Genomic DNA, 25816 nt, shown 5'->3' on the forward strand with positions numbered 1-25816 from the left:
CGAGCGCTTACACCTCTCGATCGGCTCGTCTCTATGTTTATGCGGGTAGGCTCTGAAGACTGGTAAGTATGACCCTGGCAGCCTGCTCCTGTTAGGAGGAGAGTGCACAGCCCGATCGGCACAGTCAAGATTCTAGAGCATAGTAGGATATATGTAGATGAGTGGCATAAGATAAAATTGTCAAGGTTGCTGAGGACAGATTATAGACGGCCTTGATTACTGGATTAAGGATGTTGAACTTTATTTGGTAAAGAGAAGAGAGACATTGACCATTTTTAATCAGAGGAGAGAATGTAATCAAAGCAGTGATGCAGGAAGATTAAGCTGGCAGAGCTGGGCAGGGTAGATTGGAGGTAGCAAAGAGACTAAAGCCACAAAGACCAGTTAGGGGTTACTGCAATAGTTGAGAGACCCCTTCCATTCTTCTAATTCTAGAATTCTAGTTATGCCTTAACATGTGAGCTAGTAGGAGGCTGTTCTCAATAGATAGTGCCTGAGACATTGTAGATACTGAATAAATATTAAAGTATTCATATCAAGTATAGGGTCATTCAAGTCAGCACTGGACTAGCATTTCCCAGCAAGTTGTACCTGCCATCTGACTGAACAAAAAACATCTGCTTCACTATAAATTCAACCAGCATTTCTCTTTTCTCCAGGCCTTCACCTTTTCAACTTCCTTACTGCAATTTAATAAGTCACAATTTAACAGGCAGGGAAGAGAGAAGACAGCGTCCTAGATCTAAAGTATCAGTGCCTCCATGCCAAAACACACCAGGACATGATCCCCACCAAAGGACCAAAAGCATTCAGACTTCAACTTTATTATGGACAGCCTGGCAAAGTCACAATTTATGAGAAAACAGGCGCCATTACAAGCTACCTATGTGACCTTTTCTCATCCAACTCAGTCCTTCTGGCCAGAAATACTGCACGTACATTGAGATTATTTGGCATCCATGATTCTGTAATGCTCCAATGTGTGCCCTCACAGGAAATGTAGCCTGATGGTGAATGCTGAATCTATCAAGTTAATGATCTCATTTTGTGGGATCAAATATAAGAGCTTATTCTGCTTTATGGATCATCTAAAGTGACCTACTGTTCAAAAAGATCCTAGACCCTCAAGAACTGTTCAAGAGTAGGCAGAATGAAACAAAAGTATATGTGAGTGGGTCTCTCCAAATGTATGCCTGACTGTATAGCAGAGCTTCATATAAATTATTTTAGATTGTTTGGTATATATCCTGATCATTTTATGGAGTACTATACTATCATCTCACTTACCATTAAAGAAGTATTAGTCAAACTGCTCAAGAAGATACATTTGATAACTATGGCATGTCCAAATTAAAAAGCCACAGAATAAGATGAAAAACACACCATTCCTTTCTTCCCCCATGTAATACTTGCCTTTCACATCTTATCACCAACTACAGAATTGAGGGAACTTTACATGTTGAATTAAGATTTCAAGCTGTGTTAAGGGATCTTATTGATCTGAACTAAAGACAAATTTATTCTCCAGGGAGAAACAAAAAGTATTTGCCCCAAAGTACACTTGCAAGCTCACATTTCCTCTGCTTCCCATCTTCAATACTGAGCCTTTGGAACTCAATCTTCACATCACCCACCAACTCAGGGGCAGGAGATTTGGCTCCCTCATGTTAGAGCCCGCAGAGCATCTTATCATACCACTACCTAGGAATAGCTAAATAGACGTTGCCACAGCCCAGAACTCCACAACCAAGTTTCTGCAACAAAGTCAACACAACTATAACCAGGACTTAAAAGTTTCTTTTGGAGTACTCAGTGGCCTAGTAGCTTTCAAATACCCCTTGACAAAGGCTCTCTTAGCTACCCAGCTTGAGAATGTCGGACATAAACATCACTGTATTACCTGCCTCCTTCTCAGCATCGGACTCGGAAGCTTCCTCTTCACCTTCTTCCTCTTCTTCTGAGCTAGAGCTGCTAGATTCCTTAAGCTCTTCCTCTGCTTCTCGGGACTTGGGTGTTTCCTCATCATACAGAATCTTCTCTTTGCTAAATCAGAAATGAGACTAAACAGTGTTGACAAGACAAGCAACTTCTGAGGTTTACTTGAATTGAAGATTAACAAGGGTACTGCTTTCAAACTCCTTCTTCTTCCATTTCCTTCCTCTGAAAACCTGGTTCAAGTCTGCCTTACTTAATTCCCTTATTCAAGCATAGTAAGCTTGAACAGCCCCAGGACCCTACGAGCATCTTGATGATAAACATAGCCATCAATGTAGATGGGCTAAGATTCCTTGGATCGGAAGGAGAAAAATGTTAATTAGGCCCAACTAATTTCAAAGCCCCAAACATTTAACTCATTCTCAGTGACTCCTTTCACTAATAAATGCCAGTTCCCACCCTCTCAAACAGCTCTATGTAACCCAAGGTAAGCAGTCTGCAGTCAATCACTGCAAGGAAAACACTTTGCAAACCATAATATATTAACACATGTGAGTTATTGTTATTGCTTTTAGTGATAAGGATTGTGATGATGATGATGATGATAAATGAAATTCCCACAAAAGTATTCCTAAGAGATGACAGAAAAGAAGTAGAGCTCATTATTTTTCTTTTAGGCCCATGCAGGCCCTGTGCCACAGCACAATATTGCATATAAAAGCACTAACAGGGTGAGGAACCCAAGTGACGATGCGGTCCTGTGATCTCACATCACTCACACATCTTCAGTGTCCAGGGAGGAGCTGCTGCTCTAAACACCTCAGAGTCAGCTAAAACCCCATTCCTCCCTGTGCCGTTCTTACTGTCCAATGTCTTACTTTTTAAAGAGTCCACTCTGCAATCTGCCATTCAGGTCTGCTTCAATTAGCTTATTTCTTGTTTCTTTCTCACTTCGAAGCTGAGAATAGAAAAAGAAAAAGAGAGAAAAATGGCTTGTTAGTTATTAGACATCAACAGCAATGAAAGGCTCTTAATATGGTATGACTATCCTAGAGGTGATTATTAGAATTGAAAGGGAGGGGAACACAGAGACCAATACAAGTCAGGTCTTTTTAACAAGGCCCTCACTACAGAAGCCACACTTTAGAATGAGCAAGTTAAGGACAGGATGTGCAAAGAAGATGGAATTGGAGCTCGGACTCAAGAAAGGCACACAAGTTCAAGGCTAACTCTGCTAACTTGCCAGACCATTTTTTGCAGAAAAAGAATAAAAATCCAGAAAGGGGGAGGTGGATGAAGAGAAACTCAATTAATCATAGAACCATAGCATATAAAAGCTTAAACTGACCTTAAAAGTCATCCAGTCCAGTTCTCTTGTTTTAGAGATGAGAACATTGAAAGCCACAAAGGGGAAGTGACTTGCTCACAGTTACATAGGTAATAAGTGGCACAACCAGAATTTGAACCCAGATCCTGTGACTCTAAGTCCAGTGCTCTTGCCTTTTGACCCAAAAAGATTACGCCACTATAGATTATGAAAAAGCAGATATGACCCATTTATTCATTTACTTCAAAAAGAAATCAACAGTTAAGAAAGCTTAGCACCCAAGACTAAGAGAAAAGTTCTTGATCAAAGGGTATTCATAGGCCTGCAAGGTAGTTCACCAAATACTGCTGGAAAAGTAAAAAAAGAAACCTCATCTACCAGTGAAGAAATTAAGGATTAATTATAATCTAGAGTCCCTTATGGCCATCCATTTATATCCAAACCCAACCACACAAACTACATATGTCTGTTTTAGAAACACTATTGTGCCTATATAACAGCATTAATTTTTGTCATTTAAGAAACAGTGGCATTTAGTGATGTGTTGTACAACAAGGAGATGAAAAGAGCTAGCAATTAGTTATTTTGCTTGGAGCATAATTCTGTGTAATTTTGCCACTGTCTTAAAGTAAACCAAAATGCAAGCATCGCCAGAAAGAAGTAAGGCACTATAAAGGTCTATACACACTCCTTAGAGCGGCTCCCATGAAAGCCCACATCCCATTATCACTAGAGCAGGAGAAGGCAAAGAGAATCTCTCCACTTAGATGTTTCTCTCTTTCCCCCAGCCAAAGGAACAGAAAAGGAAGAGGACTATCACCCAAAATACTTATGAAGGAACCTGCACTAGGCATTTTATAAGTCATATAGCATGATTCAGAGAGGTTGGAACTCTAGTCCTTGCTCTACCACTTATAAAACATGGAACTTCTTTAAAATGAAGAGGCTGGCCCAGGGCAGGATTTCTTAACCTTTTCTGTGTCATGGACCTGTCTGGCAGCCTAGTTTGCCCTTATAAATCTGTTCTAGGAATAATATTTTTAAATGCATAAAACAGATAAGATCACAAAGGAAACCAGTTATACTGAATACAGTTATGAAAATATTTTTATAAAAAATTTATGGGCCCCAGGTTAAAAAATTCTGGCCTAGGGAAAGCCTAATGGCCTTCTCAGATTACAAAATCCTATACTCTTTGAGTTAAGCTTCTATATTTATGGGTTTAGTAACTATACTTTTGTTAGAGTCCTTTCTCTCTCCAGCCAATCAACAAATAACTATAGCAGGACTCAACTCTATCTCAACATCCCAAAATGAATCCTTCTTTCCCTACTTTTGGAGGTCTTGTGATCTTGGTGTCCATGTGCCAAACACTCTAAATGTTTATTTCTATCAGAACTCTCACCAATACCTCTTTCATTCACACTTGCTCTAAATTCAATTCAACAGTGCTGCTATATCAGAGCAGAGTTTCGTGTCTGTCCTAAAACTCTGAACAGTTATTCCCTACCTCACAGCCAATGAGAAGGTTAAAAAAAACAAACCAGCCTCCCAAGACAGATAAGAAGAAAGCCAGTAATTTTCTCACCCCCACTCTGACAGGAATTCCCATGGCTACTGCCCTTGTTCTTCATTCCAATTACACAATGATCCCTGCTCTCTTTTCCTAGACCAACCACTCAAAACCTTCATATGTATACAACGTCAACTACTTACTGTTCATTCACATATTGGTTTGAAGTTTCTACTCTGTCGTCTTTAAGCACTGTGTATATGTTTATGCACTGGTTTTACTGGTTCAATGAGGGGCAGAGTAGTGAACCTGGAGTCGAGAGACCTGATTTCAAATCTTACATTACACATCCACTGGTGGTGTGACTATGAGCAGGTCATGTACCATATCTGAGCCTCAAATTTTCTCATCTCCAAAATGGGGATAATCATATATATCGTGGCTACTTCACAAGGTTGTAATGAGGATTAAAGAGATAGGGAATGCAAAACTCTTTGAAAACATTAAAGTCCTTTATAAAGGGTAGAAGTTAACATGTTTATGTTGTTATTTTGTACAGGAGGCAGCAAAGTAACACATATAGTTAAACACTCAATTAGGGCAGGATGATGATGATGACGATGATGATGATGATGACAAATCTTCAAATTTATATGGTTAAGATAACTGAGAGTTTTCAGCTATCCAGTGCCCATGACCCAAAATGCAGTGCTTCTTTTTTCAATTTCGAGTAACAAAAGCTTCTTGATCTTTTCAGTTTTTCTAACAATGACATCCAACTTATGAAGTATCCGGTACTTTCTGTGGGAAAAACTATGATTCTATAGCCATGCTTAGAATTCAGGGGCAATCAGAAGCTTAAAAACTCCAACAATTAATAGTTTGTCTCACTATAAAAAGCAAGTTTAAACATTACGGGTTTCTGGGATGTTTCCTTATGACAGGCTATCTCACAGTCCCTGAAGAGACCAATTATCATCTCAGGAATGCAGATGTGCCCATTTTAGTTCTCAGCAGAGACATAACTAAAGCAAGCGGCTAAGATACCTGGAGTAGATAAGAAATTGTTAAAGAAGCTTCAATAAAGGCACCAGTCCCAGACTCACCACATTCTGTTTCTTCTGGAGCATCTCCAAGTGTTCCACAAGCCCTTCATCAGCCACATCGAAGGGTGTTTGGCCCTGGCAGTGAGAAAGGGCACAATAACCAGCAGAAAACAAAACAGCAACAAAACCAGCGCTCTCTGTACTAGGGACCACTCAACTTTCATGTTCTGCTTTTGCATCCTGCCCACGGAATCCCTATTTTATGATATTGTCCTGTCTAATATAGAGAAGACACATAAATGACAGTCCCTTAAAAATAATGTTTTACATGTTACAAGATTTAGTACTGGGACCTCTACGCACTTCCATCAAAAGTAGGGGGCCATGGGTGGGGAACATTAAATATAATTTCAGACTCCTTTGATATGCTTGTTAGTTTTTGCTGAACTATTTTTTCTCTACTCTTTTTTTATTCCCTGTTATAAGGAATGGCACTCTGGGAGCATGTGGAAGGAAAAGATATAATGAGAAGTACAGGTGATACAAAAATAAAATACATCAATAAAAATTTATTTTTAAAAAAGGTAGTATGCAGTGTGATGCTCTAACCACTCATACCCTCCTGACATGTTACTGATCACTGTGCCCACTGCTGCCTACTATATGTCTGCTTCACTGACCAGTTTGTTCCTGATATCCATGTCACAGAGTGCTTCTGCCAGGATGGAACAAGCCTCTTTCACTCCCCAATGTGCAGCAGCATGGAGGGGAGTCCAGCCATCATGATCTTGAACATTCAGTTCATAGCCAGCCTGAATCAAAAGCCTGAGAAGAAAAACCAAAGGTAAAATGCTTAACATTGTAGTTCTCTGCAGAACAACTCCTAATCCATTACCATTTTAGCCTTGGGTCCTGAAACCCTAGGTATGCCCAGTGCCTAGCAAGTGCCATAGAAGAAAGGCATTTAATAAATATTCAATTAAAATAAACTGAATGATGCCCTCTATTCTCTAAGCCAAAGTTCAGGTTTCACAAGCAATTCTGGGGGGTCCATCATAAGCTCCATTGGCCAAAGATGGTATCTACTAAATGCTACCTGGCATTTTCCTGGCACACTTGTGTTGTTCCTATAAACAGAGAACTTGGAAAAGGTGTGTACCTTCAATACGTATATGATGCAAGCCCGATTTGACCAGCTATGTCCTATAAGTGTATCATAAGAATGAGTTTTTGATTTTCTCATAGAAGGAAAAGACAAAATACAAACTGGGAACCCAATTCCCTGCAGTGCACTTTCTAGAAAGTCACTCATACATTTAACAGCAGATGTATGACAGACCCAGATACCCTCACTCTACAAACGCTCAGCCAAGAAAGCCTGAACAACCAAAACCTACAACCCAAACTTGAGATTGTGGCAAGGAGGAAATCATGAAATCCAAACTTGTTAGAGGGCTGCTGAACACTCCTGGCTCCCATCTTTAAGCCATGAATCACAGAATTTGGATTTGGAAGTGCTCTCAGAGATCCAGTTAATCTTTACATGATGAAGAATTCCTTCTACCACACAGCTGACGAGTGGACATTTGGCCTCAGCTCAAGCCACTGACTCAGAAGGCAGCCCATCCCAGTGTTAAGAATGAGTTACTTAATGTGATTCAACAACTTGATGGGCATTTATTAAGTATTTACTGTGTGCCAGGCATTGCGCTGGGTACAGGAAATATAATAACAAAACCGAAACTGTTCATGCCCTCAAAGGCCTTGATTTCAACTAGAGGGAGAGAGTAAGAATAGCACGTACATGGATATGTACAGGCAAAGTCTATACAAAGCAAATAATAAGTAATCGGTGAAGGGGACCATGTTAAGCCTAAATTTGCTTGTCTGCAGCTTGCACCTGTTACTCCTGTTTGGTCCTGGCCATTTCAGTTTTTAGGGAAGCTTAGCTAATATTAACATCACAAGATGGCATCTGTTGTGTAGAGTTGAAAGGATGAGTAGGACGGGTGAAGTTTTAAAACTCTAACATATCATATAAAAAAGAGCCTTTAAAGATGTTTTATTCTTATACCTAATTGGAAGACAGGCAACATAGTGAATTGGTGTCTATGTAATTAAAAATCTCAAAGCCATTACTAGAGATGACAAAGGACCAAAATAATTACAAATTCATACTTTATTACAGGTTACAAGAGGTGGTGATTGCACAGGCTATTTGTGATAAATCATAGGCCTAGAAGGGGCCTTATGGAGTCTAGTAGGCCAATGTGTCCCAATTTTTTTATGTTTCACAGAACACTTGTATGCTTTATATTCCATAGCATGCTTGTATGCTCGTAAGCACGCAAAACCCAGGGCTGCTATGGAAGAAGAAAAGAAAGGGGAAAACTTATTATGAACAATGATGGAAGGTAGAATGTGTAGCCTGATGCAGACACAAAAAAGCCTAGGGAGAGAGGAAACACATACCAACTGAGAAAATCCTTCATCCTCCTTCCAGAAGCATCAGTCAAGAGAATCGTGGGTCAATTTTTAGCTGACAAAACTTGCTCAAGGTGTCAAGGCATACCTGAGAACTTCGGAGTAGCCCTTAGCAGCAGCCACGTGGAGAGCGGTGGCCCCTGAACGAGCCTGTCTCACATCCTCAATTTTACCACTGTTGAGCCACTGGCGAGCATCCTGCAACATCTGCTGCTCCTCTTCTTTTCTCGACTGCTCCAGATCAAGCCCTGCAGAAACCAGCAGAGAGTGAAACGCCAAGTTTGGTCTGGTCGGATATTTTCTTTGTCTGGATCCCAAACATGTCCCCAGACACAAGCCAAGTCTTAGAGCTTTGAGTTTTTCCATTTTACTTCTAGCTTAGAATGCAAATGACATTTAAACACATGCACACACCTCGAATCTGGTATGGTGTGAAATAAGAGATCTCTTCTATTAAGTAATTGTGTTCTTCAACAAGTCTCTTCTTGTCTCTCATTTCTCTGTCATCACATCTAATAGTGGATAAAGTGCTGGAGGGAGTCAAGAGACATCTGGGTAGAATCCCAACTCTGATATTCACTAATTGTGTGATTAGGGAAAGTATCTTTCCCTTATCTTTCAAATGGAGATAATACCTACGTGTACCTATCTTACAGGGTTGTTGTGAGATTCAAATGAAATAATATATACAAAGCAGCTTGCAAACCTCAAAATGGTATGTAATTGTGTTATTATTACTATTATTAGTAGTAGTAGTAGTATTACTCCTAAAATCAAAGTGAGACTTCATGATCACTAAGATTACTGTTCTAAAATTTGTGTGTGTGTGTGTGTGTGCGTGTGTGTGTGTATACATATATGTGTGAAATGAAAATTCTACATGAAGGAGAATTCATGAAGGGAACATACCATAAGTTATTCATAAGAGGAAAAGAGCCTACAAATCAAATGCCTTATATTTGTATAACATTTTTCAAGAACTTTTCTATACATGATGTAGTTTTAGTCTCACAACAGACCTATATGATAGAGATAAGAGGGATTATTAGACACATTTGAAAGAGGATGAGACAGACATGGAGAGTCAGGTGACTTTCCAATGTCACACAGCTCACTGGTGACACAGGTAGGCAAGCACTTAGAAACAGGTTTCCCTGAATTCTAGTCTAGTGATCATGCCTCTACAGCACAAGAAATATATTTAGTCTCAAGTATAACCTACAAACTGCAAATGAAAACCAAACAAAACACCCTTCTCTAAAGCAATTTCCCAAAAGCAATCCCCACATATAAAGTAGAACACTACTTTGGGTTGTAAAATCTCCAGAACAGATGACTTCTACCCAAATATTATCAGTAAGTAATATATAATAGTAACTGGAGTTAAATGTGTCCTCCTGAAGAAATGCTATCAAACTCCAGAAAATCCATATGCCATTTAAAAATACTGTGGGGACACCTGATTGGTAAATTGCTATAAGGTACTCAACTTTATGTTACTTGCTGTCAAAGAGGCATTCTTCCTCAACACCAGAAAATCCAAAATTCATTCACTCAAATCCAGATACACTCATTCACTGTTCCTGCCACCCTCTCAGCTTAGTTATACTACTGGTAATCCGCAATGCAGCTGAACTTCAGTGGGAGGGGAGAGGTTTGCTGCAGAGATCCTGGATGCTATAAATAATCAAGGGCTGACAGGAGCTCAAACCTAACATGAGCAAATCATCCCTCAGGTGTTAAGGAATGGGCACATATACTAAGATTTTGTCTACCCTCACATTTGAGACAAGAGAAGGCAAATGTTTCAATCACAGATGGTCTCCTAACCCAAAACAGTATCTTCTTCCTCTAGCTTATCTCAGAAAAAAGTGCTTATTTTCCAAAACTAACCTCTCAGATTGGGTCCTCCATTTTCATCCTCATTCTTTCTCCCTCCCCCAGGGCTTTCTGCCAGCCATTCTTGTCTCCATCTTTTGACTCCATGCCTTTTCACTGGCTGCCCCCATGCCTGGTATACCCTGCTTCCTCTTCTCTGCACCTGGCTTCCCTGGCTTTCTTCAAGTCCCAGCTAAAATCCCATTTCCTCTGGGAATTCTTTCCCCATCCTCATCCTTTTGTTGATTATCTCCCATTTATCCTGTCTATAGCTTGTCTGCACATAGCTGCAGGTTGTTCCTTGAGGGCAGGATTGTCCTTTGCCTTTCTTTGTATTCCCAACATTTAGCACAGTGCCTGGCATAAAGGAGATGTTAAATAATTGTTTACTGACTGACAGTAAGTCAGTTTGCCTTGATCAAAGCTGTTCCTTCTACTTTGAATGCTCTTCACATAATATAGGCTCTACCAGTTCAGTTCCTACCTAGCCTACAAGATACAGGGGGTAAATGCCAGTTCTTCCAACACATCTCTGATATGCCCTTGACAGAAGCCATCTCTTCCTCCCCTGAACTCCCATAAGACTTTCAAACATTTTACTTTATGTTATAGTTGTATGTATGTGCACATGCATATGTGCATATGGGAAGATATATATATATATATATATACATATATATAATATGCACACACACAGAGTGTGTATCTATGTACGTATGTATGTATGCATGTACACACACTTTTCCTACTAAATTGTAAGTTCCAAAAACTCTCTCTCCAAATTTTTCCTTTTTTATTGAGGGCACCAGCAACCTCTCAGTCACACAGGTTCTTAACACTGGTGTCATCCACCCCTCCCTCTTCCCATGTTTATCAGCTGCCAAGCCTTGTCAAGTCTACCTCCAAGACCTCTCTTGCATCTGTCCACTTCTCCTTAATCACACAGCCACCACCATAGCTCGGACCATCACCATCTCTTTCCCAGACCATTACAACAATAGGTTCTTGAATGGTCTTTTTGCTTCCATCCTCCACAGCATCCAAAATCACATTCCAAAGGCAGAGGTCGTACTCTGTCATTCTCTGGTGGCTCCCCATTGCTTCTAAGATAAACTACAAACTCTCTGGCTGATCATTTAAGACCATCCACAGTCAGGCTCTAATCCAGCTTTCTGGCCACCTCATTTCACATCACTCTGCTTTACACACTTGATCTTCCAGCTGCCTCCATGCATTGGCACCAGTTGTCCCCCTGGCCTAGAAAAATCTTCCTCCTCCCCTCCAACTCTTAGATTCCCTGGCTTTCGTTAAGATGTTGCTTGGGGGGCAGCTAGATGGCGCAGTGGATAGAGCACCGGCTCTGGATTTAGGAGAACCTGAATTCAAATCCGGCCTCAGACACATAATACTTACTAGCTGTGTGACCCTGGGCAAGTCACTTAACCCCATTGCCTAGCCAAAAAAAAAAAAGATGTTGCTTGGGAGCCACCTCCTATGGAAAGCCTGGCCTTCTCTTCCACTAGTGGTCAGTGCTCTCCTTCTGTGAGTTAGCTGGCGTTCACGACCTTGTGTACCTACTGTGTATCCTGCCAGCAGGATGCAAGTTCCCATAATGAAAGAACTGCTTTTATCTTTGTTTCTACATCCCCTACTCGTAACCCAGGGCTTTGTATATAATAGGCAGTCCAAAAAATTTATTTTCAGTCTGGACCTAAGATGTACACGTAGGGAAGTCCTTGTTTGGAAACGCCTTCCACCAATGCTGTCCAGAAACTCATTGTAACTTATGCACTGAGACGTTAAGGGACTTGTCTGTGGTCACACAGCTAGTAGGTACTGGGGAAAGGACTTGAATCGAGGTCTTCCTAACTTCAGAGTTGGCTATACCAGGCTGCTCCTCAGTAACTACTTGCTGAATGAATGAAAAAAATATTCCTTTTCATTAAATGAGGCGAAGCATGTCTCAATAGCAAAACCGTGAGTATGTGCATTAAGATAGGCACAGGGGGTGGCTAGGTGGCGCAGTGGATAGAGTACTGGCTTTGGAGTCAGGAGGACCTGAGTTCAAATCCAGCCTCAGACACATAACACTCACCAACTGTGTGACCCTGGGCAAGTCACTTAACTCCCACTGCCTCACCAAAAAAAAAAAAAAGATAGACACAGAATCAACTTAGGACACGACTAATGAATAGTAACAGGATCCATTTGTTGAATTGCACTGCTGGCCACAGTACGGATACAGCGTACATGGACTACAAAGAATTAGCAATAGTCCCACCCACATTTCTCAAGGCTATCCATCCCCTTGGTGCTTCCACAAAACTTGGTTTAAAAAGCTAAATGACTTAGGATTACTGTACCTTGAGTAGCTAAGGATCTTCAAGATAATCTAGTCCAACACCCCCCCCACCCCCCGCATTTTATAGACGAGGAAACTGAGGACCAGACAAGTTGAGCGACTTGCCCAAAGTCAGACAGTCAGAGATGAAACCGGACTCAAGTTCTCCTACCTATACCAAATCCAGTGCTCCTTTGTCTGCCTACAGCAGAACTATCCCCAGATGCTGGTTTTCCTGAAAATCTAAAATGAGGATGAAGAAGTAAAATTTGTTCTCTGCTTCTTCAATCTACTGTCTTATTTTTTTACGTTCCTAAGCAAATTGACCTGACAAGGGTGACTGTTTCAAGATCATTTCAGAGGCTATAAATAAATGGCTTGCACAGTTTTATTCCAGGCTCTCATCAGTGGAAAAAACAGTAAGTCTCCCTAACTTGTATCAGTTGGATCTGCCGTATCAAAGAATGAATCAACTTATACAATACAAGGCTAGTACCTAACCTTACGAAAGGACACAAAGACTGATGCATCTTTGTGGCACTTGGTCTTCTCTTGCCTGAGTTCTTAAGAAGAACCAGGACGTTGGTAATTGGTGACTAATGCTGTGCAGACAGATTTAACCCACCCCCTCCCACCACACATTAATTAACAGCTCCCATAAGATGAAAGGATCATTTCTGAAGTGTCTGTGTTCCAGCGGCAGCTGCTGCTTTCTCTCATGCCTCTCACTAGGAGAGGCCACAGGACTCCCTAGTCACCCCAATGAGTTACCTTGCTTCTTCACTTGCTCCAGAAGCAGGTCCTTCATTGCTGCCTCTTCTGCAAGGTCGGAGGGGACTTCACCTTCGCTATTCACTGCAGCCACACTGGCTCCATGGTTAATGAAATACCTGCGCAGATGAGACCCAGGAGTAACGTTATCTATGCCAGGCTGGGGTCAATTTACACTCATGCACCAAAGGTTAGAGAGGAACTTGAAAAACTAACAGAAAAAGGCATTTGGTTTGGGATTCCAAACAGGTCTCAAGTTAGGTGTCCCATGTTTAATCCTTTGGATGTCTAAGATACTTCAATAAGTAAGGCTCAAGATTTCTTCCTTCTCTTCTATGGCAACAAGCAGGACACGTTTCACAAACATCATTGAGAATGTTAGGAAGGAAGGAAGGAAGGAAGGAAGAAAGATCTGTATGGATAGATGAGAAGCTTTCTGTAAGGAGTAAGATCACGTTCTCTCCAAATGCAAGTTTCTGAAAAGAAAATTCCTTCCTACATCTTGGAATAATTTTGAGACAAAAGTCAGAAGTGACATAGAGCAATGATTTTCACTAGGATTTTGCCAATGGCTACATTTGGGTGCATGAAATATTTTTGTGGTCTCAAGCACATATATTTAAGGTATCTATTCAAATCTGGACAGGCATATGCACACACACACACACACACACACACAACCACTACCACCACCAGTCATCTACACAGCTCCTTCCTCACTCCAGAAGAGAACTACCATATCAGAGAAATCATTAATATGCTATGGCCTCATATGGAATGTGTGAAAGAAGAACTACCGGTAGATGTTTCCTTCCCCCAACTTCCTTTTGCCCCTTCCTTGTGAGGAGATGCCCAGAATTCATAGGATAGCTGGACAGGAAGAAGTGCCAAAGGAACACCTTTTCTCAGTAGGGTCTCCCCTCTCCTAAAGCTCCGGACACCCTCCAGGGCAGCCAGGCAAAAAAGCAATATGGACGTTCATACCACTTAGATGAGCTGGGAGTCACCAGACAGAGGATCACCAGGTCTTATCATCCACCTTGCCACTCTCCCCTCCAGACCCCTGGGTGCTGTCCTGACACCTTCTGATCCATGGTAAAGACCCCTGGGCCTTGCCATGCAACCCAGAACCACCCCCTTAGGACTTCTTGGCTTTTCAACCCACCCTGCAGTTGAGCTATTTTATGTGTTTCATTTCTCCCAATTAGAGTATGAGCTTCTTGAGAGCAAGGACCGTCATTTTTTCTATCTGTATTCCCAGCACTGAGCACAGTGATTGACACATAATAAATGCTTTTTCTTTCATTAATATGTAATTGTGTAATTCAAAGTCTGTGAGGAATTTAATTAGCTCTTATAAAAAGGCCCAATAATAGTTGCAGTTAGCAATTTAGTACTTAGAAACAGCTGAAAGCAAAAAAAAGACTATTCAATTTGGACCATACACCACCCTTTCCTGGAATAGTACAGTGCCTAGCACATAGAAGGCACTTAATAAATGTTTGCTAAGTGAATGAGCACACACCCACACCCAAATGGACACAGGGGTAGGCCTCTATTTTCTCCTTCAATGATAGAATACCTACCCAGACCTAGGATACTGGGGAGTAACCTATAAGCATGACCTGAAGTCCATCAAAGGAGAATGTAGTCTCATATAGCACTGTTCTCCAAAACTACCATTATAAAAGGAAAAAAAAACCCCTTTAGCTTCTATTCTCCTTAAGCATAATCAATGCAAGTCTAAGAGTCCTTGCATAGTTTTCATTTGTTCTCCTTAGGATCCTCATCAAGGCACCTGGACATTTAGAAGCACTGGCACATCCTAGTAGCATAATAAATACAGGGAAGGTAGGGGAGTACAGGTGAAAGAGAGTGCGTGAACAACAGAGAAAAGAAACATAACTGAGGCCAAACCTCTCTTTGTGTTTTAATATTACTATCCAGGGTAAAGATGAGAGAGATGGGAGCACATCATTTAAAATGGATATGAACCTGAAATAGAAAGCACTTGAACACAGAGTGTTCCTGGAAGAGAAAACAAAGTGTTTTCTCACTCTCTTCTCCCTTGAAAATAGAGGCTTACCATACTATTTTTCACTTCATTTTGGGGGAGAGGAGGGTTCAAGTTTTCTTCCACAAAATGACCAACAGGGAAATGTTTTTATATGATTGTACACGTATAATATATATCAGATTGCTTACCGTCTCAGGGACTGAGAAGGGGAGAATTTGGAACTCAAAGTTTTTAAAAACAAATGTAGAAATTGCTTTTACATGTAATTGGGGAGAAAATATTACTTTAAAAAACACCCGAAAATAAAGTGTCTTTTCCAAAAAGACTACAAAGGCTATGAAGAACTCAATGAATACAAGTAGGTAATTGAGGGCTGACAAGCTCTGAAAGAGACTAGATAATTCTTGGCCTCAAGCTAAAGCACAACTTGTTAGAAAAGCAGTTTTCAATTTTCTGAAAAATGCACCCATGTACCATAGAAATGAATAATAACAGTGAAATTCAAAGTTTTTCATAAGGGTGAACCTAATGAGAAATGAATTGTAGCATAACCCCACAGAATTATCTCAGTAGGGTTTGTGTGACATCAGCTCATCACAATCAGTTTTACAAAGATCCACTGGCCTCAGGTAATTTTTCAGGGGGGAAAAAAGGACTGATAAGTTTCATACTTATTTCTAAGACATAAGTGTGTTTACCCAAAATGTCAAGTAAAAGAAATCAATGTGACTGGTTCATATAAAATCAAAGCTATGTAACAGGAGATCTAATTTAAAATTATTCTCTCTGCACAGATTCCTAAGGAAAGAAGAAAAAAAGAGGAAAGCCCATGAAGGGCATCAATAGATAAGTTCCTGATTCAGGGCATGCGCTCTACTTGTTACTTCTTCCTTCTGGTTCGCTCCTGCTTCCTCAGCAGCCTGGAGATACCTCTGCCTCCGTGGCCCTCCCTCTCTTCTGATGAGTGAATCCTTGGCCCAGGTGGCAATTTCACAAGCGGCCCAGGCCATCCATATTCACTGCACTGCTGGCTCCACTGCGGAGTCCCCGGACTGCTCCACCTGATCCTTGGCAGCCTTCTCCAATTGCTTATCACTACCTGCCCACTGCTCTCCCCTTCCAACTCACATTTTCTCCCATTAGAAAGTAAAGTCTCTGCATGCAGAGGCTGTCTTTTTTGCTTATATTTGTATTATCAGCATTTAGTGTAGTGTCTGGTGAAGTGCTTAATCTATGCTCTATCTACCCATCTATCTACAGAAAGAAAAAAAAAAGGTGGCTAAATTTAATGAGATTCTGTAGCTCAAAAATCATGAATGTAGTCACTGACCAAAACTGAAATGCCAGTAGTAAGGGGGTTTATATTTTCCACAAGTTAATGACATTTTTACTAAAAGCAACCATCAAAAGGAAATCACCTTAACTCTTGGGCACCAAAAGTTAGCATACCTGAGCACATTAAAGATTAAGAGCCATCTCTGTGAGTCTCTAAAAAGAGAGCGGCCTAAGTGATGAAGAGGTTGCCAACTTTCACAAAACTGAAACAAAGGGAGGGACCCAAGAGTGGATAAAACTATACTGTTCATTTCTGTTGGCTTTGGGGACAGAAAAAGCAGCCCAGCCAACACCGATGCCACAGCTCAACGTTTTGCTGCCTAACTCTTCTTTTGTTCGACTTCTCCCACAAAGTATCACAATGACCCTGTGGGGCTCAGGGGTGACTACAATGCCATAGGATCTACAAGACAAAGACAATCCGATTCTGTGGGAAGGGAGTCCCCTGGTCTCCACACAGTGGTCAGGAGCACTCTCACTGCTTGTTTGTGGAACGAGAGGTGCAATGAAGCTCTAAGCACATTAGGAGGAACTTCTAATAAACAAGCTTACTTTAAACAGCCTTAATATTCCAATCTTCTTTTCATTACAAAACATACCTGATCATATCTGAATTTATACTCATCTAAGATATACTCCAAACATGTTACTCTGAAGGTCAGTTTCAACTACCAGTCTTTCTCCTTCAAAAAAAAAAAACCAACTACTCTTGTGTTGATGCCTCCTTGCCTCAGGGAGGACAGGTAGATATCTCAGAAGTTAAGTCTTTGCTTGTGCTTTATGAAACATAATTACACAACTAACACGGAAAATACCTGTTAACTGCCTTGTCCTTTGCTCACTATGTTTAGGCTTTTTCTTTTAATACTGACGAAAGATGCTCCTGTGATATTTAGGCAACTGTCCTTCCATCTTCAGGCCTACTTCTTTCGCTTTAAAACAATTATTCAAGATTATCTCCATTAAGTCCTACTCTGAGGCCTTATGGTGGGATAGAGGTGTCCCAGGGTTCCTGAAAATTACGCCAGCAGCAGCTATTTCCTTGCTAGAAAGGCTCCAAGTACAGTCCAAGCAAAATACTTTATCTGCTTTCCAAAGACCAGTCTAGCTAAGTACAGTGAGGCCATATCACCAAGATAAAGAGCCAAGTTGGTCACTTGGTGATGATTTTTGGGGGGCCGTGGCAACCCATGAAACAAAAAAATACAAAATAATGAGCTCTGCATAATTCCCTTCTACTTCTGTAGTTAAGAGCAGTAGAAAAAGAAATAGGCAATTCCAAGAATCATAGCTTTTAGACTATCTATAAACATTAACTTAGCTCTTGGTACTCTAACTATGACAACCTTGTTCAATAACCAAAGGTGGACATAGTACAAGAGGAAAGGAATCCTATCCAGAAAACAGAAGTGAATTGCAGCTAAATAAAAAGCTAGGTCACAAATATTCGTGGGAGAGGTAAATAAAGTCCCTGGTTTTATTGTACATCCAAAGGCGACAAGAAAAACATTTCGTGGGACATTTGATCATCTCATATTACAGTGCTCATGAGAAGTATTTGCAAAAAGATCACCACAAAAATAGCTGTGTTTAAGCACCAACATTGGCTGCAGGAGAAATTCTACTAAAACTCAACAAGACCCTTCAAATTAAATCAACATATACTTTGACACATAATAACTTCAATGCAAAGGTTAAGAATTGCTGAAAATGGAAGAAAATATGGTTTAGGGTTAAGAAACAGAAGAGGTCAAAAGCTTTTATACTATATAGAATCCTCATTGTCAAACATCATCAAAAAGTGAGACAGAACGTTCTGACTGTCATGAGCACCATGCAATATCACAAAAAAAGAAATTGATTATATTTTAACTGGCAGGAAATGACTCATTACTAATGTGGGAGTTATTCCTGAATCAAATGTCTGTGTATAGTCAGACCACTGTGACTTGTTAGAGCAAAGACCAAAATTAATTGAAGCAAGAAGAACAAAAACAAGAAAATGCTGTAGTATTTAATTAACTCCAACCTGCTACTTAAACAACTTATTGAATCTAAAAAACAGAAAATGGATGTAAGAAAGAAAATCAATGCTGATTAATGCTATTTTATAGTGCATTTTACCAATCAGAGGCAGTTAGGTGGCACGGTTGATAGAGCACTAAACAGATTCAAGAAGACCTAAGTTCAAATCTGGCCTCAGACACTTATTAACAGTGTAACTCTGGACAAAGTCCCTTAACCTTTGCCAGTCTCAGTTTTCTCATCTGTATAATATCTAATAATAGCACCTACCTCTCAGAGTTGTTATAAAGACAAAATGAGATAATATTTTTGAAAATGCTTTGAAATTCTTAAAGTGCTATCTATGAAAATGCTTGCTATTCATTACTATAACAAGGAGACCAAAAGAACCTAGAAGCCAACTCTGCCAGCAAATACTTGATTCACTTACCAAGTGGGATGATATGGAAGCCATGGTCAACACTGGTTTAGAATACAAACCAGTTTGTAAAATTTTATAGTGGATGGTGAAAAATTATATGCAGCTGCCAAAGCCATAATGTCTCATAAAACATACACAAAAAAAATAGTGGAAGGAACAGCAAGTTGAGAGAGAGCACAACGGGAATCACAACAAACAAAGCCCTCCCCTGGACACTGAAGGACAAAACCAGGAGGAACCACAGAATAAAACAGCTGAGGAGGCCATCAACAAACTCTTCAGCATTGAGGCCAGTGGAGCCACCACATCTGGGTATAGAGGAACAATTCCAGGACTGTGGTGTTTGTGCTTTCTCTGTAAGCTCCATACTAGATTTAACACAGTTTTGAAGTAACTGAGGGACTGATTCTTAAGGTATCTGAAGGTAAGAAACCAAAGGTATGACAGAAATCTTTACCCCTTAGTATTATGTTTTTTAAAGGTGACCAAGGGACCATCAGTAATTATCAACCCATTGCTACTTTCCTAGCTATTTAAAATTTTTATGAAAACAATCCACACATGGATTATTACAAGGACATCTTTGATGGGGGAATTAGATGAGAACAAACAATCTTTCACAAGGGATATTCCACCTTTAACCATGACACAAATAATCAGGCTGAATGATAGAAAAAATATAAGATCACACTGTATTTGTCTGTTTACTATTAAAAACAAAACAAAACAGTTTAATGTGGTACAGTACAATACTATCTTAATCACTCTCCTTCAAAAAGTGTCTCCCATGCATATATCAAAATCACAGGTTACTCACTGAGCAACAGATATTCAACTTCTGATCATTAATATTAAAGAATAAAACAGAGAGACATGCTTACTAACTGCCAGACTCAATCTGGCATACATACATTGGATGAGGAATTTCTGAAAGATGGTGAGATTCTGCTGGTATTCTTACTTATGGATTTCATTACACTGATTATATGATGCCCCAGAAGTCAAAACAAGACCGATAATCACTCTGAAGAGTTTGTCCTTACTGTCCACATATGGAAAACTAAGTGGATGAAGACTTCTTAGTGTTTAATCTACAATATGCAATTGAATGGAAAACTAGAGTGCTCATCTCTCAGTATATGTAAACTGAACTAATGCTGCAAATGGACAAAGAACTGGGTCCAGAACAGAATAGAATGAGTAGAGCAGACTGAACTGTCTTTGGGAAATTAGAAAGTTCTCTAAATGGCCCCAAGTTTCTCCCTTAAATAAAGGCTCAATATTTTCCTTTTTTATTTTTCTGTTTTTATATGACTAAAAGCCATAGAATATCACAGTCTCCAAAAAACTGAAATTGAAGTGTATTCAGAGTTCAACAACCTAGTTGCACAGTGGAGGTAAGCAGCCTGCAACACATTACAAACAATGAATTACAGAGGAGCAGTATAAAGGACAAAGACATGTACCAAAAAAGGAGATGATCCAGTGGTCACATGACAAAAGCAAGAGATTACCAATGGACAGTCCATGTTCTCCATTGGTATTCTCGTAACATCAGGAGTGATCAAGGAAGTGTTTCAAGATACTGGGAGAACCACCTCTGGTGAACTAATGAGAAGACATGGACAAGAGTTTCTCAGGAAGGGAAGCATAGATGACTGAAAACCTGCATCACTAAAGGGAATGAGTACATCAACTGTGATCACAGATACATCTGAGTATTTGAATATACTGGTACAAACAAATCTCTGGGCCTACTGATATTTTTATCTGCCTGTAAGTGTTCACAAAGTGAATACAGACAGGGAACAGAGAAAAGTTGCATCTTTGTAACCAAAAATACCAGATCAAATTCCAGATAAATTGGAATAAATAAAAAGTAATTGTGAAACTACTCCTATTACTTAGCCTTGTATCTAACATCAGGTGGCAACTAGGATGGCTGGGAATCAAACTGGCAAAAATGACAAAAGAAAGGAAACATCAGCGTTAAAGTGGCTGTAGAGAGACAAGTATAGTCATATATTGTTGGTAGAATGGACTTAATGTAACCATTATCAAATGTAAGTTGGAGTTATAAAAAAAAAATCTTAAATGTCCATACCCTTTGACCCAGAGGTTCCCTTGCTAGGTATATACCCCAAGAAAGACAATGGCAAAAAGAAAGTCTCCAAAGACTTATATGAACTGATGCTGACTGAAGTGAGCAGAACCAGGAGAACATTGTATAACAGCCACACTGTGGGATGACTGACTTTGACAGATTTATCTCTTCTTAGCAATACAAGGATCTAAAACAACTCCAAAAGACTCATGATGGAAAATGCTGTCCACATCCAGAAAAAGAACTACAGAGTCTTAATGAAGATCGAAGCATACTATTTTTTTTTGTTTCTTCTTTCTCATGGTTTCTCCCATTGGTTCAAATTCTTCTTTACAACATGGCTAATGTGAAAATAGGTTTAATATAAATGTATATCAATTTACATGCCATCTTGGGCTGGGGGGGGGAGGGGGAGAAAATTGGGAACTCAAAATCTTATGGAAGTGAATGCTGAAAACTAAAAATAAATAAATAAATTTATTATTAAAGAAAGAAAGAAAGAAAGAAAGTCTCCATACACTCCAAAATATTTTTGGCAGCATTTTTTTGGTGGTAGCCAAAAACAAGAAATAAAGTAAATGCTCATAACACAGAAGAAAATTCAAGAAGAAACACAGATGAGAGGGACAGCTTTGAAAGTAATGTGCTAAATTTATTATAAACTTTTTTTTTGAAGCAAGCAGGTAATAAAGATTTGTGGTTTCATGAATCCTCTTTTTCTGTTCTACTCTATATATGAAATATCTCTTGGTGTTTGTTAAATTCAGAACAAATTAGATACCCATTACTTGGGGAATGGCTAAACAAAATGGGGTGTAAGAATGCAAAAAAATATTGTGCTATAAGAAATGACAAATTAATGTAGAGAAGCACGAGAAGACTTATTGCACAAAGGCAAAGCGAAGTAAACAGAACAAGAAAAACAATACAAATGCAATGACTATAGCAATGTAAATGGAAAGAAAAAAATAACTGAAACTGAATGTCTAAGAAAAAGAAAAAAAATGAAATCATGTTTTATGAGTAGTGGTAATAATAATAATAGCTAGCATTTATAATAATTCTTTAAGGTTTGCAAAGCATTTTACAAATATTATCTCATTTTATGCTTACAACAACCCTGGGACATAGGTGTACTCATTATCTCCTTTCTGCAGTTAAGGAAACTGAGGGAGACAGAGGTTAAGTGACATTCGCAGAATCATAACCTTAGTAAGTGTATAAGGCTGGATTTGAATTCAGGTCTCCCTGTCTTCAGGTCCAGATCTCTAAGCACTGTGAAATTCAGCTGAGCTAGATGTAGTAAAGTTGTAATGACGATGATCCCAAAGAAGATTTGTGAAAACACATCTCCCTAGTCCATTACAAAAGTGAGGCATCTATAGGAGTGAAATGCTGTATATAATGTCAGATTTTCCCATATTTTAGAACATGTAAAATGGCTCTCTAGAAGAGATGAGGAGAAGGGATAAATAGGGATACAAGGGGAAATGTTAAGTGATGTAAAAATGAAAGACAGCAATAAAATCTATTTTTAATGGGGGAAATATTTTAAATGAAAAACCATGAAATCATCAGCGGTCTATAGATTTAGCATGAGTAACTCCTTTTTTGCCTTTGTTATTTGTGATTTATACTGGTTAAGTCCATTAATGATTTTAAAGTTCTAGAGCAGGAACAGAATAAGAAAGAGATAATACATACTACTGCAAAGAACCAGGACCCATTGAAACTCACTCACTCTGCTATGTTAAGATAGCCACAGGAAGCTGCCGCATGAAGAGGAGTCCAGCCCTCATTGTCCTGCTGGTTTACATTGGCTCTGTTCTCCACTAGGAACTTCACCATGTCCAAGTTTTCATCAATACAGGCCTGAAAAGAGGTCAAAAAGCCAAAAAATCAATTTTGGTTTCTAAATATTGCTCGAGGCAATAAAATTCCCCGCCCCTCCCCCTTTTCTAGTCTCCGTCTCCCTCTTGCTCCTCGGATGCCACCAATCTAACCTACCCCCACTCCAGCTCTAAGGATAAGCACATCATCTTGTACTTCAGATCCCTCCAACGGCCCATGTAAATTCTTCTAAGTATGAAATCATATTTACAGATAAAAAGTAATCTGTATTCCAGAAAATATTTCCAGAAAACTCAGAATTAGTAATAATGATAGTAACTGATATTAGTAGCACTTTAAGATTTATAGAGCAGTTTAAAAACATTATCTCATTTGGCTTCCACAATAATTCTGTGAGATATTACAGATATTATTATCCTCATTTTATAAATTAAAAAACTGAGTCTTAGAGAGGTTAAGTGATTTACTTGTCCTTAGTCACAGTTAAAGTGTGATTTGCACCCAACTCAACTTATCTCAAACTCTTTCTCCTAACCCATGCTTCCTCCAGCAAAATACAGAATGAAAACTTCCAAATTCCCTCATAAAGAATCAATAATAATAGCTGTCCTATAAGAGGTACAGAATCACTCAGTATTGACTCCTACACCAAAGTAAAATGAAACTTAATTCCAATATCTAGTTCAATCCAACACATCTTAGCACCCACTCCATGCAAGGCATTATACAGGATCAAACTAGGAATCATTTGGAGATTGAGGGGGTGGGATGGGGGCAATTATGGTCCCTTGTGGTTTTGTACTTGAGGCCACTTCCTCTGTGTGGGATGAATGTGGGGGTGGGGTGGGAAGGATCAGGCTATAAACTCCCACCTGTTCCAGGAATTCAGCCACAGCAATGTGATTCAACTAGAGACATAAAATTTGAAGAAAGGGTTAACTACAGAACTCAGGAAGATTGATCTCATCATCTTCAGGGCTCTGGGTTGAGAGGAAACATGGTAGAGTGGCTATAGTGTTGGCCTTGAAGTTAGGAGAACGGGGCTTCAAATCCTGCCTCAGACACTTACGAGGTAAATCATATGACCTCTCTGAGCCTCAAATGATTACAGCTCATACCTCAAAGAGTTGTTGTGAGGATCAAATGAAATAATGTATCTAAAAAGTGCTTTGCAGACCTGAAAGCACTATAAATACAAGCTAGCATGATTATTATTAATCCTAGCTCTATCGCTAACTAGCGGAGTAACTTTAAGCAAGTAGTTTAACCTCTCTGTGCTTCAGTTTCTCATTTATAAAGTAGGACTATACCACGTGCTCTTCTTCTCAGAGTAGATGTGGAAATTACAGGAGATGAGAATTGTGAAAAAGGTTTTGAAATTTTTCAAGTGCTATGCACATGCATGGTATTGGTGTTGTCCCCAAAACAACAGGATATTGAAACCCGGGCTCTGATTTATCTGATGTTTTTTTTTAAAGAAAATACACAAGGAATTTTGTCAAATCTATAAGAATACGAGTCATTCCCCAACTGATAAATGGTCAAAGGATATGAACAGGCAGTTTTTCAATAAAGAAATTAAAACTATATATAGATATGAAAAAAATGCTCTAAGTCACTATTGATTAGAGAAATGCAAATTAAAATAACTTTGAGATAGCATCTTACATCTATCAGATTGGCGAAAATGATAAAAGGGGAAAACAAAAATACTGGAGGGGACATGGAAAAATTGGGACACTAATTCACTGTTGGTGGAGCTGTGAATTGATCCAACCATTTCGCAGAGCAATCTGGAATTATGCCCAAAGAGTTATAAAACTGTGCATACCCTTTGACCCAGAAATATCACTATTAGGTTTGTTTCCCAAGATGATTAGGGAAAAAGGAAAACAAATTGTATGTTCTAAAATATTTATAGCAGCTCTCTTTGTTGTGGCAAAGACCTGGAAATTGAGAAGATGCCCTTCAACTGGGGAATAGCTAAACAAGTTGTGGTATATGGTTGTGATGGAAAACTACTGTGCTGTAAGAAATGATGAGCTGGTTGATTTTAGAAAAACCATGGAAAGACTTACATGAAATAATGAAAAGTGAAATGAGCAGAACCAAGAGAACAGTGTATACAATAACAGAAATATTGTCATAAGAACAACTTTGAAATTCTAATTTATTTTGATTATCGTAAATATTCAAATCAACTACAAAGTGTCTATGAAGGAAGATGCTATTCACTTTCAGAGAAACAACTGATAGATAGAAATATGTACAGTATGCTTACATACATACATATATATGTGTATGTCTAATGACAGCCTTCTCTAGGGTGAGGTGAGAGGGAGGGAGGAAAAAAAATGAATAGTATAGAACAACAGAAAACATAGAAGGAAGCACAAAAAAGCAGGACAGCTTTGAAAATTATGTGTAGTATTTATTACGTAGTTTTTCAAAAAAAGGAAACAGTGTGAAATGGAAATTCATGGTTTTATATTGAATCTTCTTTTGCTGTGCTATATACATGGAAATGTTCTCTTTTTGTCTTTTTGTTCAAAGTGAATAAAAACAAAGGAAGGAAGGAAGGAAGGAAGGAAGGAAGGAAGAAAGGAAGGAAGAAAGAAAGAAAGAAAGAAAGAAAGAAAGAAAGAAAGAAAGAAAGAAAGAAAGAAAGAAAGAAAGAAAGAAAGAAAGAAAGAAAGAAAGAAAGGAAGGAAGGAAGGAAGGAAGGAAGGAAGGAAGGAAGGAAGGAAGGAAGGAAGGAAGAAAGGAAG

At 39.2% G+C, this 25816-nt stretch overlaps 1 protein-coding gene across 1 annotated transcript in view; it reads right to left on the minus strand.

Moving 5' to 3' along the window:
* LOC114029054 (protein phosphatase 1 regulatory subunit 12B-like) overlaps nucleotides 1–25816 on the minus strand; it is a 168400-nt gene that overhangs the window by 74291 nt on the left and 68293 nt on the right. The window contains 7 exon segments of the mRNA XM_027843412.1: nucleotides 1901–2043; nucleotides 2814–2893; nucleotides 5882–5956; nucleotides 6502–6646; nucleotides 8394–8553; nucleotides 13296–13414; nucleotides 22939–23069. Coding sequence (XP_027699213.1) covers nucleotides 1901–2043; nucleotides 2814–2893; nucleotides 5882–5956; nucleotides 6502–6646; nucleotides 8394–8553; nucleotides 13296–13414; nucleotides 22939–23069 — 853 coding nt within the window.

Source organism: Vombatus ursinus, unplaced genomic scaffold, assembly GCF_900497805.2.
Source record: "Vombatus ursinus unplaced genomic scaffold, bare-nosed wombat genome assembly UNPS02014909.1, whole genome shotgun sequence".
Taxonomy (NCBI): Eukaryota; Metazoa; Chordata; class Mammalia; order Diprotodontia; family Vombatidae; genus Vombatus; species Vombatus ursinus.